The sequence below is a fragment of the Apus apus genome, chromosome Z (genome assembly GCF_020740795.1).
Source record: "Apus apus isolate bApuApu2 chromosome Z, bApuApu2.pri.cur, whole genome shotgun sequence".
NCBI classification, from domain to species: Eukaryota; Metazoa; Chordata; class Aves; order Apodiformes; family Apodidae; genus Apus; species Apus apus.
In genome coordinates, this window is record NC_067312.1 from 43,899,018 (window position 1) to 43,919,539 (window position 20,522).

General features: G+C 39.3%; 1 protein-coding gene across 2 annotated transcripts in view; it reads left to right on the forward strand.

Annotated features, from left to right (window-relative positions):
- AUH (AU RNA binding methylglutaconyl-CoA hydratase) overlaps positions 1-20,522 on the forward strand; it is a 139,614-nt gene that overhangs the window by 29,827 nt on the left and 89,265 nt on the right. For both annotated transcript variants that reach the window (XM_051642164.1, XM_051642165.1), the window contains exon 4: positions 8,954-9,040. In XM_051642164.1, coding sequence (XP_051498124.1) covers positions 8,954-9,040 — 87 coding nt within the window. The remainder of the gene's footprint in view (positions 1-8,953; positions 9,041-20,522) is intronic.

A 20,522-nucleotide genomic window follows, 5' to 3' on the forward strand; every position in this document is an offset into this window, starting at 1 on the left:
ATTTTTATCTATCCATAAGGAGTAAATAAACCAAAAAAACTGGATTATGCAAAGCCACGTTTTGCCAGCAGTATGTTGTTCTCTTGGAGATTAAGCTTTGAGGAAGTAAGCTTTTAATTTACATTTTACCTGTTATACTTCTTGGATTTAGAGTTTAAAATATGTAATCTCAGAGAACAGAGAAGACAAGAGTAAGTTGTACTGCTTTGTGAGTAAGATCTTTCTTTTCAGTAGCATTCAGAAAAGAAGCTGATCCTCAGAAGCAATTGCTAGCAGTTCTTTGTTTTGTAGGTATTTTCAGTTCAAGGAATATGTAGGTCCATTGCATTTTCTCTTTGCCTTGTTTTGCCTGGGAAAGGTCAGTTCCCAAGTCTTTGTGCCAAGAAGAAACAGCGAAGTAAACAGGAAACCACTGACCATAGGGGAGGACTGAGTTACAGTCTGTATGTACCAGTTGGACGCATACACATGAATAGGATCTGATGGGATGCATATGAGTTGGTGCACGGGAGGGCAACCAAAGTTGTTTGAGGTTTAACAAAGATAAATAGAAGTTCTGCATCCAGAGCGGAACAATTTCAAATGGCACAACAGACTGAGCGCTGACTGGCTGGATTACAACACTGCTGCAAAGGCCCTGAGGGTTCTTGGGGGCAGCAAGCTTAACATGACCTAGCTGTGTACCATGGCAATAAAGACTACAAATGCTGTCCTGGACTGCATCAGGAAGACAACTATCAACAGATCAAGGCATGTGCTTATTCTACTCGGCACTTAATACATCAGCAGAAGGTGGTTAGAGGCTTGGAGATAGCTGAGGAGAGGGAGATAAGAGAGAGAGTCTTTGTGTGCCTGGTAGATACAGAGAAGAGTACTCTTATTTGCAAGAATCTATACAGAGACAGAAAAAAAGGCAGTTGGCACAAATTGCTTTAGGGGAATCCCATACAGATAAAATACGTACATTATTAATTGTGAGAAGATTCATTAAGAATTAAACATAGGAGTGGTTTTCCCAGAGAAGCAGTGGAATCTTCCTTGCCAGCAGTATTAAAGACTTGAAAGAACCCTGGATAACCTAATCAAGTGCTGTGCATTTGACAGAAAGTTGGGCAAGGTGATTGCCAGAGGTTTCTTCCACTCTAGACTTTTCTGGTATTCTACCAAATAAGTGATAATATTTTCTTTCATTTTATAGAAGATGGTCTAGAATAGTTAATATTTATGAAGCTGACCATTTCACAGAATCACAGAATGGTAGAGGTTGGAAGGGATCTTTGGCAGTCATCTAATCCAGCTCCGCTGCTGGAGCAGGATCCCTAGAGCAGATTACACAGGAAAACATCCAGGTGCATTTTGAATGTCTTCATGGTTGGAGACTCCACAGCCTCCTTGGGCAATTTGTTCCAGTGCTCCATTATCCTCATATTCAAGTTAAATCTCCTGTGTCCAGTTTGTGGCCATTACCCCTTGTTCTGCCACTGGGCACCACCAAGAAGAGTCTGGCCCCATCCTCCTGACACACACCCTTTAGATATTTATAAACATTGATGAGTTCCCCCTTCGCCTCCTTTTCTCTAAGCTAAACAGACCCAACTCTCTCAGCCTTTCCTGGGGAGCCCAGAACTGCATGCAGTACTCCAAATGAGGCCTCACCAGGGCAGAGTAGAGGGGGAGGAGAACCTCCCTCGACCTGCTAGCCACACTCTTCTTAATGCACCCCAGACCAGCTGGACTTGTTCAGTATCTTTATTAAAGATCTAGATGAGGGAACTGAGTGCAATGCTGCAGGCTTGGGAATGAGTGGTTTGAAAACCGCATGGTGGAGAAGAACCTAGGGTGCTGGTTGAGAGCTGACTTAACCTAAGCCAGCAGTATGCCCAGGTGGCCAAAAAGGCCAGCAGCATCCTGGCCTGCATCATGAATAGTGTGGCCAGCTGGAGTAGAGAGGTGATCATGCCCCTGTACTCAGCGCTGGTGAGAGACTGCACCTTGAGTACTGTGTTCAGTTCTGGGCCCCTCACTACAAGAAGGATGTGGAGTTGCTGGAGCGTGTCCAGAGAAGAGCTACCAAGCAGGTGAAGGGTCTGGAGAATAATTCATATGAGGAGTGCCTGAGGGAAGTGGGATTGTTTAGTTTGAAAAAGAGGAAGCTGAGAGGGGACCTCATTGCTTTCTACAGCTACCTGAAAGAAGGTCTTAGGGAGGTGGGACTTGGTCTCTTCTCCCAAGTGAATAATAACAGGATGAGATGAAGTGGCCTGAAGCTATGCCAGGGGAGGTTTAGAGTGGATATTAGAAAGAATTTCTTCACTGAAAGAGGGGTTGGACAGTAGAACAGGCTGCCCAGGGAGGTGGTGGAGTCACCATCCCTGGAAGTATTTAAAAGAATTGTAGATATAGTGCTTAGTGACATGATTTAAGCACTGAATGGGTAGATTAGGTTATGGTTGGTGGATTTAGGTTATGATTGGACTTGATGATCTTCAAGGTCCTTTCCAACCAGGATGATCTATGATTCTATGGACTCAGCGTCACTGACCACAACTCTCTGGGCTCTGTCCTTCAGCCAGTTCCCAATCCATCTCACTACCCTATGGTCCAAACCACACTTCTCAACTTTAGCTGTGAGTATGCCAAAGGAGACAGTGTCAAAAGCCTTGCTGAGGTTGAGGCAGATCATGTCGGCTGCCCTCCCCTTGTCTATCCATCTAGTTATGCCATCATAAAAGGCTATCAGACTGGTCAAGTGTGATTTCCCCTTGGTGAATCCATGCTGACTCCTCCTGACAGCCTTCCTTTCCTCAATGTGTTTTGAGACAGCACTAAGAACAAGCTGTTCCATCAGCCTTCCAGGTCTGGAGGTAAGGCTGACCATCCTATAGTTATCGGGGTCCACCTTTTTGCCTTTTTTGAAGAATGGCTTTCTGCCAGTCCTCAGGCACCTCTCCTGTCCCCCAGGACTTTTCAAAGATGATGGAGAGTGGCCTAGCAGTCACTTCTGCCAGCTCCCTCAGCACCTGCAGGTGCATTTGGTCAGGGCCCGTCAATTTGTGAATGCTGAGTTTACTGAATCGATCCCTAACCCAGTCCTCTTCAACTGAACCATTGTTCTCCTGTTGCTGGACTTCCCCTGTGACCTGGGTGGTGTGGGACTCCTGAGGGTAAGCCTTAGCAGTGAAGACAGAGGCAAAGAAGGCATTCAGTAACTCTTCCTTCTCTGTATTCTCCATCTCTAGGACACCAACTTCATTCAGCAGAGGGCCCACATTCTCTTTGGACTTCCTTTTTCCTCCAAAGTACTTGAAGAAACCTTTCTTGTTGTCCTTGACCTCCCCTGCCAGGCTTAATTCTAAGGAGGCCTTAGCTTTCCTCGTTGCATCCCTACATGCTCTGATGACATACTTGTATTCTTCCCAAGTGGTCTGCCCTTTCTTCCAGGTTCTATACACTTCTTTCTTTCACTTGAGCTTGTTCAGCAGCTCCCTGCTCAACTGTGCAGGTCTCCTCGCTCTCTTACTTGATTTCTTACACTTTGGGAGGCTCCGATCTTGAGCGTGGACAAAAAGGTGCTTGATATCAAACAGGTCCTGTGGGCCCCCTTCCATCTAGCCCCCCATCCCATGAGATTTTGCCAGGCAGTTCCTTGAAGAGGTTGAAGTTAGTCATTCTGAAGTCCAGGGCTGAGATCCTGCTTGATTCTCTGCACACTGCACATGGTCCTGAACTCCGCCATCTTGTGATCACCTCAGCCAAGGCTTCGCCCTGCCTTCACATCCTCAACTAGTCCCTGCTTGTTTATCAGTATGAGGTCCAGCAGCACTCCTCTCCTTGTTGGCTCCTCCACTACCTGTGTCGAGAAGTTACTGCCCACGCACTGCGGGAACCACCTGGGCTCTGTGTGCCTGGCAGTGTAGTCTTCCCAGCAAATGTCAGGGTAATTCAAGTCCCCCATGACAACCAGGGCCTGTGACTGTGAGGCTACTTTGGGCTGCCTGTAAAAGGCCTCGTCAGCTTTGTCATCCTGGTCAGGTGGCCTATAATAAATAGACAGCCACAACACAGTTTGTTCTTAATTGATCGGGCTGGACTAATATTTATTCAAGAGTACAATCAGTAGTACTGATGGGTAGAGACTGATAATTTGAGTTTCCTGGGTCTGGCTGAGCTGGGCAGTGCAGTGGAATTTTTACTGGAATGCATGTGTATTGTGTCTGCAAAGCAAAAAATGCTTTTTATTTCATACAGACAAGTCATTTCAGTAGTGTTTGACTTTTTTGTACTGTGATTTGTTGAGCTTTACACACTGAAAAATGGTTGTTGAAAGCAAAATAAAAATAATAAGTTTACATTGTCACATTACTTTAATAAAATTTAAATTACTCTTTTGTGTTTTTGTGGTTTTTTTAAAAGGATTTGGAAGAACATTAACTTGTAAGTGTATATTTGTTGGCAGAATAATATTAATAACTTACTTATTAGTGTAGTGTATCTATATTTATTAAGCTAATTATATTTAAGCAAACTTTTGCTGGCGTTAGATTTGACACTATGTCTAAATAAATATATTGGTTTGATGAGATATTATGGTTTCTGTTAACAATTGGAAATTGAGTTGTTGTGATTAGATTTCAGGATGTAAAAGTTGTATTTCAAAATTACTGGAAATTTGGAGGAAAAAAAATTGGTAAATCTTTCTGAGTTTGAACTTAAGTTGGCTAGAGTGTTGTCCTTAAATATGTATGTTCAGCTGCCTTTTGGTGTGTTCGTAGAAGAGAATACACGTGGGGGGAGAAGACAGGCTGTACTCCACATAGTCTATGCTAATGAATTCAGATAAACTTGAATTTCTTGCAGTGGCTTTGCTCAGAAATGTCCCCAACTGCCTTTGAGGAAAGCTACTTATATGTACCCTACTGAGTGTTTTTTAGTAGTAGTTACAAATTACTGTATAGTCTATAAAAAGTTGTCCATTGCCTCAGTATTTTATTTCAGTATCTTAAGTGTCTATTTTTCTGTGTGGAGAAGGGGGCAAGTAAGAAAATGACAAATCAAAATCAGAGGGTTTCCTTTGCATCATCAAACCTCAGTAGAAGTATAGGTAGTCAGTAAAAGTGTAGGTAGTATTGAAAACCACATGCATCTTACAGTAGTTTCAAGGGTTGATCTGTGAATAAGAGATTATGTACTTGCTGCTCAGCTGACCTTCAGAAGACTTCTGTTTGTAGTGGTATTTTGCAAACAGGGCTGTTCATTGGAAGTCTGCAGGGAAGATCTCTTCAACCAGTTTCCTTTGTAAATTTGGAAATGATGTTTCTGTGAATTAAGTTGATTAAGCAAGTGGAGAGCGAGTCCCTGTCTAAATCCTAATGTAGTTGTAGGAGGAAGGGGCTGATTGTGCTGTCAATGTAGTTGTTCATTGTTGCACTTCTGTCCTGCACTAACCACTAGTAATTAAAAAAGGGCACTACATAGTCTTTAAAGGGAGTTTTGTAAGTGCTGAAAACAGAGAGGTGAGAGTTGGGAAGCGAGGCCCCCAGAGTCACAGTTAGTTTTTACTAGCTTTTGCTGTGTTTCTGCAGGGATGGGGGACAAAACATCAAGACATCAGAAAGCGTAATGCGGTAAAACAAACATGCACCAGTCCAAACTGAATGAGTATGGGGACATAATTACCAGTGTACGATCAAATCTTCAACACTTAAGCTTACTCAGCTTAATGATAGCTCAGGTTCCTCCTTTCTAGTATTAGATCACTGTGCCTTCACAGTGGTGTAGAGTCATGGACCCACAGTCTGTTGGGAGTAGATGTGTGGAAGCTGATATGCCAGATGTGTCCACAGATTTCAGCTATGGCACAGGGGAAAGTTGCAGAGCTTCCTTCTGTTACAGTTTTTGTGGTTTGAAAGTTCTCAGCAGTTGAGCAAATACTATTTTCAGGCACTTTAAAGTAGGAAACTTGGGATGAGGCTAAGCGTCTTTGATTTCAATAGCTGAGAAATCAGTCTCTGATTGAACCTGCGCTCTCCTTCATGGCTGTCATGAGAAGCTTAACCTTTCATACTTGACTGCTATATGGGTCAAGGATTTCTTCAAAAACTCTGATCAGTGGTTGAATCTTAGGAACATAAGTATCACGTCAATGGCAGTTCTATCTCTGTGAACCAGAGGATGCCCAAGCATGTGTTCTGTTGGAGTGCAGTGAATGGTTTCTGCCTGAATGTCTTCCCTCTGAAAAAGCTTCAGTTACTTTGTTCTTATTGTTACAGTTACTATTGTTATGCTTTGGAGGGCTAAAATAGAAAAGGGTTAGAAAAAGAACTTTTCCATTTGCTTGAGAGGAAAATGGAGAAGTACTTGAAAAGGGAAATGTAAAATTACAAAAGTTGGTTAAGGCACTACGATCAGCTGTTGCACTAGAAAATTTTTTACAGTACTCAAAATAATTAATTTTAAATTTGCAACTACCTTTTAATTTGTTCTTATTTTTTTTTTTTTGTTGAAAATTTAATAACATTCTGGAAATATCTTCAAGGAAATGTATAGTCAAAATGAAGGAAGAAGTCTGGAGTTTGTGCATTTTTTGTTTTAATAAGGGTTGGGTTTTTTGGGGTTGAGTCCAATGATTAGATGAACAAATCTGAATAAATTAAACCCTGAAAATTTCCTTAGTCTTGACAGTACATTTTCTTAACAGTAACAGCAGAGGTATTTTTTGTGTTCACTGTATTTTCAATTTTCCTTTGTATACTTTTCAGTGGTGTGCCCAGTGAGCAGAATTTCAGTATGTGGAAGTTGTGAGTCAGATTGCACAACTGTACAGTTTTCTTGTTCATAAAGCACACAGTTTCTTACTGTTCTTATATAGGCAATGTTTTAGACAGAATTGTAGAAGGTAGGCCTAGACATTAACTGATACCAGAGAAGTGGTGTTTTTTCCTTTGCACTCTTGATGATACACCTTGTAAAGTAGGTTTGGTCATGAAGTTTTATAAAGCTCTTTTTAGCTACAGAACCCTATATACAAAAAAACATTTGTGAAAGTTGCTTGCAGTTTATATGATTTAGAGTTCTATCCAGATGCAAGTCTTGTTTGTTTTAGGAGGTTGGAGCAAGGGGGGGCTGGTCTCTTCTCTCAAGAAACAAGTGATAGGACAAGAGGTAATGGCTTCAGGTTGTGCCAGGGGAGGTTTAGACTGGATATTGGGAACAATTTCTTCACAGGCTGCCAGGGCAGTGGTGGAGTCCCCATCCCTTGAGGGATTTCAAAGCTGTGTAGATGTGGTTCTGAGGGACATGGCTTAGTGGTGGCCTTGGCAGTGCTGGGTTAACAGTTGGGCCTGGTGATCTTAAAGGTCTTTTCCAACCAGAACAGTTCTATGATCTATAATTCCTGGCAGGATTTCTGTATGCATTGATCATAAATTACTAAGGTAGCAGTTGCAATTTTGTTGCAGCTCAGACCTGACCTCAGTCATTTCTTTTTTACACTGCTTGCTCAACTGGCCTGTCATACTGTCTTCTATCCTAGAAGGTTGTTTGGAACTTGTGGCTAAGTGTCTGGTAGTGTAAATTAAACTTGACAGTACTTAGGGGGAAACATGTAAGTACAGTCAGGACTAATGCTTCATTGTTTTTATATTGTCAGGCATAGAAGGAGAACAAAAGTCATAGTGAAATGAGGAGCTGTGCTATTGTGGAAGTAGAAGGGACGATGTAGAGCTGCTTTATTGGGCATGTTACCTTAAAACAGCAGCTGAATATCCATCAGAAGATGTTCACTGGATTGAGATACTTAATTTCACCTAATGCTGTCAAAAAAGTGTATCTAAAACTATGTTTGATGAAGAGGTCCGAGACGGTCTAGCATGAGCTGAGTCCAGGAAGGTGAAAGGGGGAGCCTAGGACTGCTTAATTAAAATTCAGAGTTACAATCTTAATCTGAGTCCGATGCATTTTTCTGAATGGATAGTATTCTCTTTCTTAGGGTAGAGAAACATAAAACTGTTTTTTGCCTTACATGCCCTGTTTAGCCTTTTCAGACATATGTCAAGAGACTAATTTAATAGGTTCTGTTTTACCAAATGAAAAAAAGGTGCACTAAGTTGCACTGGGAATGTTGCAGTTCTTAGGAGAACAAAGTATTTAGGCAGATTTTGTCTTTTCCATGTTTTCTTCCTCTGTGTGGAAGATAGACTTTGCTTCTTACTCAAGATTTTACTATTATTATTACAACTGTCTACTTCACTTTTTCTTTACACATTCATGAGAGAAATTGTTGGGTTTGCGTATCAGGGAATTTTTAAAAACACATTTTTGTAACCATATCTCTTTTCTGCTTTTAAAACATAATTTTTTAAAATATATTTATGAAGAAATAGATCATTTTTTTAATGTTTTAGCATTTTTTAAAGAACAAAACACATGGTATGTGACTTAATAAAAAACACATTTAAATAAAGTGAGTTTAAAAATAGTACTAGGTCCACTGTGGAATTTTTTGTTTAGATAAATATAGCCTGTTAATGTAAAAACATGGATTCTGGGTATTTTATAGTCTACCAATAAAAGAGTAACAAAAACTCAATGTGAAAAACATATTTATAAGACTTTGTGACACAGTTGGGAAGTAGAAGTTTATGTCAGATGAAGTATTAGCATAAATACTGTTGTTCATAAACTTTATATGAGAAGAAATGTCACTGGGAAGAATATCCTTAGTAAAAAGCTGGTGGTGGGTAACTTAATTTCTGGTTTTGTTTGTTTTGGTTTTGTTTTTCCTTGATAAACAGTATGTTTGCCTTGAAATCTGTGGACATGTGACCACTTGGATCTGTCCTTATTTCAAAGTAGATTTAATTTTTTTTTGGAAAACAGGAATATTTTACTTTTGAAAATGTATTTACTGATGTGTATAGAGCTTGCTAATATTTATGTTAAATGTCACTTACAGGTGCTGACCTTAAAGAAAGAGCAAAAATGCACGCAAGTGAAGTTAGTTCTTTTGTCTCAAAAGCAAGAGCAACTATTAATGAAATGGGTATGTAACCTTTTCCTTGAACAATGTTATTTTAAGTGTAACCTGAGAAGGGTTAGATCAGAGGAATGACATAAATGGGAATGGTTAATTCTTGACAGGTAGTAGGAACCCCACAGCTATTTCTTGATAAATGTCAGACTTTATGCTCCTGTTTGTTTTTGGATACAAGCTGTCAGAACTTGATCTCAGAGGTTCCAAGGGTGGGAGCAGGATTATGTGTTTCCCTTGATTTTTGGTCTCCTAGCTGCCATCCCACCTGCCCATTACCCTTGTTTTCAAAAATAGGCAATAATAATAATTTATTAGGTCAGTGCAGTGCTTTATGTGGCTAGATGATTTTGTGGGGCTTCTGTTGAGCTTTGGTTAATATCCCAGCTTAGTAGTGAACACTGCAGACCTGACTAATACTGTGAGAAGTGACTGCTTCTGTAATACTGACCAAATCCATCTGTGTTTGCTGGAGGTAAAACTGGGCAGCAAAGATGGAGTGCTCTAGTTTGAAAAAACAGTGGGAAGAGCTAGTGGTGTCTCTCTTAGGAAAGAGCAGACATAGACTGTAACTTGAAAAATCTTTCACTGAGAAGCTGAATGAAATATAATAGGTAGCGATCAAATTTGAAAAAGGACAAATTTACAGCTACCAGTGCCATGCTTAGTAGCCATCCTTAGGCATCATGGTCTGTCTCCTTACACTGCTGACACTTGTCTATGAACAGGAGATTTTGACATAGTATTTCTCTTGCTCTGTTATGTTCCCTGTTGGTTTAACTATAGAGCATAGCTAACATAGTCCAAGACTGCTAGCATTCTGAATACCTTACTAAGCTCTTGTTTGTTTTCCAGTAGTAGATTTATTGCTTCTCTTAAAATTGAATTAATTTAAGATACCCTTTGACTAAGTATTCTGTTTCCTAAATACACAGTACTGTTCTTGCAGAGCTGAAATTACCAGCTTTGTCAAATTGCATTGGATTGTTCTTAATTAAAAACACAGTGTTAAACTCTGAACCATTATAGAGGCAATGAGTGCAATATAAAACTTCTTTACCAAGATGTTTATTAGCCATTTATACGACAGCTTTGCTCCCACAATTGCTGACACATGTTTTTCCTCATAATAGTAACTTTCCACTGTTACTAAAAAAAAAATAAAAAAAAAGAATCAGAAATGGAGAATCTGAATATTAAGATAAGCTGATTGTGCTTCCTTACAGATCTGACGACCAGGGAAGGAGGTGTCTTTGCATTACTGATTTATTGCTTTGCTCCCTGGTACTGCTGTACAGCCTTGATAAAATTTAACATAGCCTCAGCTGTAGTTTAGTTTTCCTACTGGTAATAATTACAGATACAGTTCTGTGAGGAAAAGCAACTGTTTTCTGGACATGGCTCTTTAATTTTCTGCCCACAAAAAGTAAATGTATCAAGAGAAAGGTGCTACTTGCTCATATGGTTTATTGAGATGAACAGAGCCAGTTTGCACATTGACTGTTAAAATAGGCCTCCAGTATGACTTTCTGCCCAAGGCTTCTATTCCCTCTGTAGGAAACCACATTTTGTATAGAATCATCAAATGGTTAAGATTAGAAGAGACTCCCTGCTATAAACAGGTATGAGAGACACCTCACACTAGACCAGACTGCACAAAGCCTCATCCAGCCTGGCCATGAACACCTCCAGCGTGGGAACAACCTCCCTAGGAAACCTATTCCAGTGCCTTACTACTCTGATGATGAAGAATGTCTTCCTAATATTAGCCTAAATCTATTACTACACTCTCTGGTGAAAAGTTTCTCCCCATATTTCATGTATGCCCCCTTTAGGTACTGGAAGGCCACTATACGGTCTCTCTGAAGCCTTGTCTTCTCTAGGGTGAACAGCCCCAACTCTCTCAGCCTGTCTTCATAGCAGAGGTGCTCCAGGCCTTTGATCATCTTTGTGGCCCTTCTCTGGACCCTCTCCAACAGCTCCATGTCTTTCCTGTGCTGAGGGCTTCAGAGCTGTACACAGTATTCCAGGTGTGGTCTGACCAGAGCAGAAGGGTAGAATCCTCTCCCTGGCCCTGCTGGCCACACTTCTTTTGATGCAGCCTAGGACAAAACTGGCACTGCACACCGGCGGCTCATGTTCAGCTTCTCATCTACCACCACCCCCAGGCCCTTCTCATCTGGCCTGCTCTCTATCCATTCTTCCTCCAGCCTGTATTTGTGCCTGGAGTTGTGCCAACCCAGGTGCAGGACCTTGCACTTGGCCTTGTTGACCTCTAATGAGGTTGGCACTGGCCCACCTCTCCAGCTTGTCAAGGTCTCTCTCGATGGTGTCCCTTCCCTCTATGTTGTCAACCACACCACACAGCTTGGTAGCATCAGCAAACTTGCTGAGGATACTCTCAGTCCCACTGTCCATGTCTCCAACAAAGATGTTAAACAGAACTGGTCCCAATACTGACCCCTGAGGAACACCACTCGTCACTTGCCTCCACTTGGACACTGAGCCATTGACCACAACTCTCTGAGTGCAGCCATCCAGCTATCCAGCCAAACTATTCTATATAGTATAAGAAGAGAGTCATGGGAGAGTTGACTACAAAATACTGTAGCTAAGGGGTTGTTCATCAGTTTACCAGCTTTTGCTTCTATTATCAAGAAGATAAAGCACACTGTCCCTATTGCCTGTCAATAATAAAGTGTCAAATAGAAGATTTTGAAATTAAGAACGTAATACTGCTATATTAAGTTTTTTTTAGTAAATTTAAATCCTCTGAGTGGTCCATCTGTACATTTAATGTGTTGGAAAACTCTTCCCTTTCCTCACCCTGTTCAGGCTTGAAATTGCATTTTTTGGTCACTGAATGAGAAGGAATGGTTTTCTAGTTCTCTTGCTTTGCCTGACTTAGTCTCTGGCTCCATTCCTAGAACCAGCTGGTATTCAAAGGGAAGCAATTACTAGCATGGTACCAAAAATATTATGCTGCTCTTCTGTTGAAAAAATCCTAGACTCATAGTTTGGACTAAACATTAGGCTTTGAATTCAGAATAGCATATTGAAGTTTTTTGTGGAACGTGGCTTTTGGCTGGGTACGCGCTGCTTTGTTTATGTTACTGAGCTAGTTTATTAAAAAATAATAATTATGCTTACTTACTAGGCAGTGTTTCCTCTAGTGTTCAGTGAATGAGCTGATTGAAAATATTACTTATATATTAAGCTGATTTAGAAACAAAGATATTTTAGTACTACACTGAGGAATGTAGGCTTGTGGAATATTGCTGAAAATAGGCACAGGAGAAAAAATCAAGAAATGTTTAGTTAAAATGATCACAGTCTGTGGGATTTTTTTGATACAATGCAAACAAGAATGCTACCAGTATTGGAGTATGTGGTGTCTTCGTACTCTAAATCAAATAAGTAGACAATAACAAAAACTACTTGTCCCATTTTATTCTGTTAACTATTAGAGAATATAGTTTAGCATTTTTTTTTATTTTTATGTTGTGTGCTCTCTACAAAAGAGAAAAGAATTTACATAAAAGTAGAACGTAAACCTGTAACTGAAATATTTTGTCCTTGGCATTATCCTTTTGATTTGAAAATTCACTGCTTGAATATGTGCTATGATATTTGCTTGAGTAAAAAGTTCTTAAATGTACTTAAGGATAAGGATAGGAAATACAAGAAATAGTTTTCATTTTCTTTTTTCCAAAGCTTTTCTTCGTTTGCACAGAAACTAGATTCTGTCATGTAGGATTTAATTAATTATTGTTTTCTGAAGGTAGAATAAGACTACAAGAAGAAGCAGTGGTAAAGATGAAGAATCTGGGAAATCTCTTTATCTAACTGAAGTGTTTCACTGAAGACGAATAAAATATCCGAACTATTCTATATAGTACAGAAAGAGAATCATGGGAGAGTTGACTATGGAATACTGTAGCTAAAGGTTTCATTACAGCACTCATCCATTCCCATCAGTTTACCAGCTTTTGCTCCTGTTATCAAGAAGATAAAGCACACTGTCCCTATTGCCTGTCAATAATAAAGCGCCAAATAGAAGATTTTGAAATTAAGAACATAATATTCCTATATTAAGGTAAATTTAAAAACATTTTTTTAGGTAATTTGTAAGAGTGATTGATTACTAGAGAAAACTGGGAAATAAATGGGACTAAGGGAGATGCCTTAAGAAAACCCTTTAGCTATTGTCATATTAAAGGGAAGATAAACTTTACTGATATCTTTTGCATAATAATTGACTGCAAGCAATGTGCAGTAACTATTTTCCTTAAAAGCAACGTTTCTTTACAAGTACTAAAATACATTTTTTCTTATGCAGTTCATTCTTGTTACTGATTGTCTGCCTGAACTTAAGGTATTAAAGGAAAGATGATAATGTTCAAATAAATCTATCAGCATTAGAAGTCTATTAAGCTTATTTTCTATCACACAGGAATTAACAGGTAGCTAAAAGGCCTTCACAGTTGTTGCTAGCAAAAATATGGAAAATAATTCTGTGTATCCAAGTGCACAAGTAGTTCATTCAGACTTGAAGTATGGCCGTATTTTTGCAGATAGATGTATTTTTAAAACATACGTAAATATGTAAGTTACTTTGAGTAACCCCTTTTTATTGTTTTTTGCAATTATGACAGGTAAAGCTTTGTAGCATTTAATTGCTTGACTTGTACAAAAATAGTTTGACTATTCTCCTTTGTTCATATAGGAAGATTTGACAGTCTCAGCTGCTTTCGTGTCTTGCTACATACATTGATTGGTTTTCACAGTGTTACAGAATGGATGAAGGGGCTTGCTCAAGCATTTGGTGTCTGTTAGCTTTTTCCCCTATAGAAAGGACTGTGATGGCACTGCTTGCACTTGAAAATGCAACCACTTTTTGTATTCACTGACATGGTGGCAGATTTTACAAAGCAAGGTAAATGCTTGAAACACAACTGACAGTGCTCTCTGACTGCAAAACTCATATGCTATCTTAATGTTATTATTCTTCAGGAAAAGATCCCAAAAGGTGAAATCAAGATACAGGATTGTGTTGCAATTATTTTTTCTGATTTCCTATGACATAAGTTAACTTACGTGAAAATGTAATTTTGTTACTAATTTGTTCCTAATGTAAATAATATTTCAGTTATCAAAAAAGCCAAGGGACTGCCTCTATTTGGCATTCAAGGGAAACAGTTTATACTTTTCAATTTTTTGAAGAGAAAAATCTAAATTTTATTTTTAAGAGCAACATCACCATGAGAGATTAAAAAATCTGTATAGTGAAGTCTATTCTGAGTTAAAAGATATGAATATTTAGGTATAAATCTGATTATTTTAAAATCAAGGTATTTTAAGAATCCATTCCCAGTTGTTACGGCAAGGTAGCATGTAGTTTTAAATAATGTCTGAGGCTGATTCAAAATTTCTGGCCTTTTTAAAACTCTGAACTTCTAACCAGAAAACTTGCAGATTTGGGTTAGTAAAGAAACTCTGCAAAGTAACAGATCTCAAACCTTTATTTCAACATTATTCATTTAGGAATTAACCCATAGACTTACATTATATGTGGTTTTAAGCTATTGTTAGTTGACATGTTCATTGAAGATATATAGGGTGTAAACAAGAACATGGTTTTGTATTATTAAGCCCTGTTTTGTAGAAATAAATTAAAATTCTTTATTTGACATTTTCACTCTATGATAGGAATGATATTTCTTCATTCTTGTTTTCCTAATGGCTGATCTCTCAATTATGGAATCTACAAATATGTGTTTAGTTGTGTTTAGACACTCTTGGGGCATGTGACCATTATTTTTATTAATTTGAAGGTTACTCCTTTTAAATAAATGCACTAAGAAACAGGGAGCTTTCTTATCTGTAAAATAAAATTTGTCCTTGGGAAGGTACTGGAACAACTATACCTGAAAACCACTTCTGGGGACACAAAGGGCAAGAAAGCCATCAGGTGTAGTCAGCATGAAATCACAAAGAGGAAATAATGTGTGAATTATGACCTATGATGAAGTGACTAGTTTGGTGAATGAGGAAAAAGCAGTAGATATCTACCTTGACTTCAGTAGGGATTTTGTTACTGTCTCATATGAGATTCTCATAGAGTAACTGGTGAGTATATACTGAATGAGCAAAGTGGATTGAAAATTGGCTGAATGGTTGGGTCCAGGAGCTGCTAATCAGCAGCATGACATCAACTTGGATTCTCCTATATAGAGTGGTGTGTATCCAGGGACCAATACTGAATTCTGTCCTTTTCAACTCCGTTAGTGATCTGGATGATGAGACAGTGAACCCTCAGCAAGTTTACTGATGATATAAAAGTGTAAGGAATGGCTGATGCACCAGAGGGTTGTGCCATCGTTCAGAACGACCTCAGCAAGCTGGAGAAATAGGCTCAAAGGAGCCTCATTAAATTCAACAATGGAAAATGCAAAGTCCTGCACCTGACAAGAAGTAACCCCATGCACCAGTACCTGCTGAGGGTTAAGAATCTGGAAAGCAGCTTTGCAGGACATGCTCTGTGGGTCCTGGTGGTCAAGTTGAACATGAGACAGCACTTTTAAACTTAAAAGGTAACAACATATAATCTTTTCTTCCATTTTGCCAGTCAGGGACTTGGGAGCAGCCAGAAACAGGCACATAGAGCATATCAACCTCTGGCTACATGACTGCTATTGTCATGAAGGTTTTGGTTTCTATGACATCAGAATGTTCTTTTCCGACTGTGACCAGTTAGGGGGGGATCGATCTGTCTAAAAGGGGTGTGACATCAGGATGAATAGTGCTTGTCTTGAACAATCCAAGAGATAAGTGATGTACTTGGGCACTCAGGATACCTGTTGTTTGTCTTGAGACAAGTAAGAGTTAAACAAGATCTGTAGATGGACTAAAGAGATGTCTCAGCAACCCACCCAACTGTTTTACTTCCTGCACTCCACTCCACCCCATTCTCCCCCCCTCTCCCCATGTGTACCTGAGAACTGGGGAGTTTAGTGTGGGACACACTGAGATTGGAGACAAAGGAGTTCTACAGCTGGTGCTGGGAGCAGAATATCCAGTGATAGCCATGCCTTGAGATTTCATGAAAACCACTCACTGAGCAGGAAAAGATAAAGAGTGCCAGACTAAAGCTGCCTCCTAGGACCAAACCTGCACTGGAATAAACTAATCCTCTGGTGCCAGTTACCTCAACCCCCTGTTTTGGAATGGCTGATGAGCCAAGCAAAGACTATCTGCAGGACATAGCCCCGGCACCATACCGTGCTCTCAGAGGAACATGGAAAAGATAGAAAGATTTTCTCACCTGTGCACGGAGAAAAGTGGGAGCACAGTGGGCAAGAACTGTATAAAAATCTGGGACACTATGGGTGCAGGGAAGCAATTCCCCACCGACGACGTCGCTGGACTGTGGTGGTAACTGTTCTCTCACTTGCTGTCCTCTGTATTTCTGTTTTCACCTTTCTTCCCTGTCCCATCCGCTCTAGGGACTTTGTTGTGTTACTCTAATAAAAGTTTGTTGTGCATGTGACATCTGACCTCGTTTGCATCTTAATTTCACCATTTGGGATCACCTTTAAACCTTTTCACAGGTCCTGCTGGACAACAGAGAGTGCAGCACTGGTGAAGGCAGTGCTGGAGTATTGTGTCCAGTTCTGGGCTCCCCAGTTTAAGAGAACGATGGGAGTTACTAGAAAGCGTCTAGTGAAGGGGTCATGAAGATGATGAATAGACTGGAGCATCTCTACTCTGAGGAAAGGTTGAGCAAGCTAGGGATGTTCAGCCTGGAGCAGAGCTGTCACGTGTTGCTCTTATCAACTTATGAAAGTATCTAAAGGGTAGAGTGTTAAGAAGATTAAGATGGGGTATGTTCGGTGGTGTTCAGTGACAGGACCAGAGACAATCAGCACAAACTGGAACATGGGAGGTTTCCCCTGAACATCAGGAAACATTTACTGTAAAGTTTACTGAGTATTGGCAGAGGTTACTCAGGAGGTTGTGGAGTCTCCCTCCTCAGAGGTCTTCAAAAGCCTTCTGGACATGAGCTTGAGCAGCCTACTGCAAGTGACGCTGTTTGAGCAGAGAGGGGTTGGACAATATGACCTCCAGAGATACCTTCCAACTTCAACCATTCTAAGATTTAAAGGGTTCTCATGTGCTGCAGGCATATGTAAGCAGATATTTGCCATGCTTCCTTAATATGCTTGAGTTAGATAATATCTTGTGGAACTTTTTTTATATCTCTCAATTTACTTTACTCCAGTAATCCATGTCATTCTCACAGTGTGCAGCATATTTTTAAGCAGTTCATCCTCTTTGCTCTATGTTTAATGAAATCTATTAATCAAAAGGAAAAGTGAGCTGCAAAAAATACTTCATGAATTTGCTTGTCCTAGCAAGCTGTGCACTAATCAAACTTATTTGTCTAATAATCAGAAATGCACATAGTGAATAAATAGCTTGGGCAGTTTGTTTCTCCGTTCTGTGGGAATTCAGCTATGCTGTCCTGTAAATTTGGTAAATTAGAATTATTTTCCTACTCCTGTCTTAGTTGGAGACTCACAGTTTTGGAGAGGTGTACTCCCACTACTTCCTTTTCAGTCAGTGCTGAAAACAAGAATTCTTAGGCCATTGGTTGGCTTGTTGATTGTTAAAGGTAAGTCAGGCTGATGAATCTGGTTCAGTAGATAGATACCAAAGGTAGTGACTAGCTTCTGATTTACATTGGAATAACTCTTCTTTCTGAAGACTGATAGCCAGAGGTCACTGAAGTGAGAAGGGAGATGAAGAATAAAGACTGTTTTTTAACATTGTCCGGGTATAGGAGGACAACAGAGGAATAGTGAGGGCAGTTAAGGTGACAGTCTTTAATTTTCGTGTTTCATATCCACTGCTTGAAAAGGATTTATTTGCATGTTCCTGAATCCCAGTTGCTGATTGCTGTGGATAGTTGAATTGAAAATACTTGTTCTAAACTGTAACAGACTACTTCAGAAATAAAAGTTACTTATATCTACGGGAACGTATGAAATGAGTGCATTGTTAGGGGCTTCTGTGGAGTGTTTTTTTCTGATTCATGGGAATCATGATCTGCAACTATTGCTGCAGTAACAGTGCAGACCTTTTGCTTTTAGAGAAACTGAATTCTAAGTCTGCTGGAGTTTCAGTTCTTTAATGATTTTTCCTATATTCTGACTATAGGAGGGAATACTAAAGGTTAATTGTTTGAAACTGCTGTCAAGCTACAAATGCATCATTCTCATAGAAATCTCATTGACACCTAGACAGCGTAGATATCAAAATTTCATGCATAGATCGAGAATGTTTCTTCTTGTACAAATATGTGGTCCAGTTCCTAACAGAAAATATTGAAGGTATAAATTTACGTAGCAAGCAGGGGAGCCACTGTTAGGTCAGTCTCTTTGGATTTGTTACGTTCTAAATCAGTAACTTGCTTTTCTGATTGTCATGTATTTTAAGTTAGTCAGTCTGGACAAGTTGATGTAGGTAGACCAGAAGCACAAATCACAAAGTCTGAAATTACGGATGACTGTATTGTTCTTCCTCTGCCCATTTCAGGAACTCTCAGTAAGTTACTAGGAATAGTGAGAGGTCTTCCGTTGAGCCCTTGGACACTGTCTAAAGAATGTATTTATTGCCTGTTACCTAAAGTCTAATGTATGTAAAGTTTCATAAAGGCAAGACTAATCTCATGTGTAAATTGTTGCCATTTTGTTTGGTTTTATTTTATTCATTCTTCATGCTTCTCTCTTCCTTCTTCCTCAATATCTGCAAAAAGTTGTTTTTACCTAGTTGATCAGGCCGTTTTGTTGTCAATACTGAGGGAAGTGAAGTTGTGCAGGAATAGAAAAAGGCTGTTTCATAGTTACTAAGAAAGTGTCAAGTGTAATTCAGGTTCCTCTTACATAGCTGTAATTTTATAAGAACTTTTAAAATAAATTATTCAGAGGATTAAATAGTTACATATGATTCAGGTCACTAGAATCCAGGTAATGTCTAGTTTCTATTTGGGGAGTGTCAGTGTCCACAATATATGAATTGGCTGTGTGGGCTTTGTGGCACACATCTGAGAACTACTTCTTGTTCAGATTCTACAGACCTGGAGCTTGTATTCATATGCTGGTCTTTCATTAATCACGTAATGATCTCTAATCAGAAAGTAAGTACCTAGTTAGTCACCAGCAGTGGATATTATGTGAAAAGTCACTTAAAGATAGAGTAACAATTACCTGCATCAAAACAGTTGCGATTCTTTGAGATTGGTTCCCACACAGTGCATGTGTTTTTATGTGCTGAAATGCAAAGTTCTCCTGTGACATTCTGTACTGGTGATCAAATTATGAGAGAGTTTATCTTACTCTGCTCTTTATGTCTTTCAGTAATGGGGAATCACAGGAAAGTAGGAGACAACCTGAGACTACAAGATGCTGCTTGGTCAGCCTAATCTAAACCTACATGTACAATATGTATTTAGCAGGAATGTATTCCTGAAATTGAAGAACCACAGTTACTACAGTGTAGTAATGGGCCTGTTTTCTTTATTTTGCTGTATATCATATTTTCTAACTTTTGTTTGAGCTTTTTTTGTGGGTTAATTGGACTTAATTAGCTGTATAATGTTATTATGTCTAGTTTCTCTTCTTCAAGTTTTTTGCATGCCATTAATTTCTTAGTTCTTCAGTTTACTTGTCACTACACTTTGTGTCATGTCTTGAATGGCAAATATGCATCCTTTTGTTGTTAAATTAACACCTTCTGTCAGAACAGGTTATTCCTGTAATACATAAAAACTATTTTTATGTTCTTGTTCATGTTTGTCTCCTCTTCAGCTAGTCCCAGCTGTGTTTCTACTTCTGTCATCTCAAATACAGAAACCAAGCTGTTTTCTGATTCTTGCTCTATAGTAGTCTGCTTGAATTGTACCATAGCTAATTCTTGAAGTTACTTATCATAGAGATAGTAGCCTGCCTTACCTACTTCAAAAGTTTTGTAAATTCAGCTATGGCAAAGGCAAATTCCTTTTAAGATAATTAATTGCTAGCTGAATCAGCCCTGAACTTGGGTTGTAAGACTGGCAAATCAGTTACGGTGACAGAGCTAAGAGTTTTGGTCAGCAATCTGGCCCTGCTGAAAATAAGAGATGCCTTCTTTTCTTGCCTTCCTGTATAACTAAGAAAAAGTAAATAGAGCAGATTTTACTCCTATCTATTCCTGTTTCCTATACGTTCTGTGGTATATCACAAATATATTGGATACCTTCGGTTCTCTCAACTGACTGCAAGTACTTGATGTTGCAGACAGTAATCAGTAGTCTGTTTTGATATTGGAATTGATTCAGACTATAACTTTTAATTGCAATCTAATCAGTATTAAAGTATCTGTTGTAATCTTGAATAGCATTGGTGAATTTTTGCTCTTTACTTAAAGACAATTGAATTTTAATTAGTTGTTAATC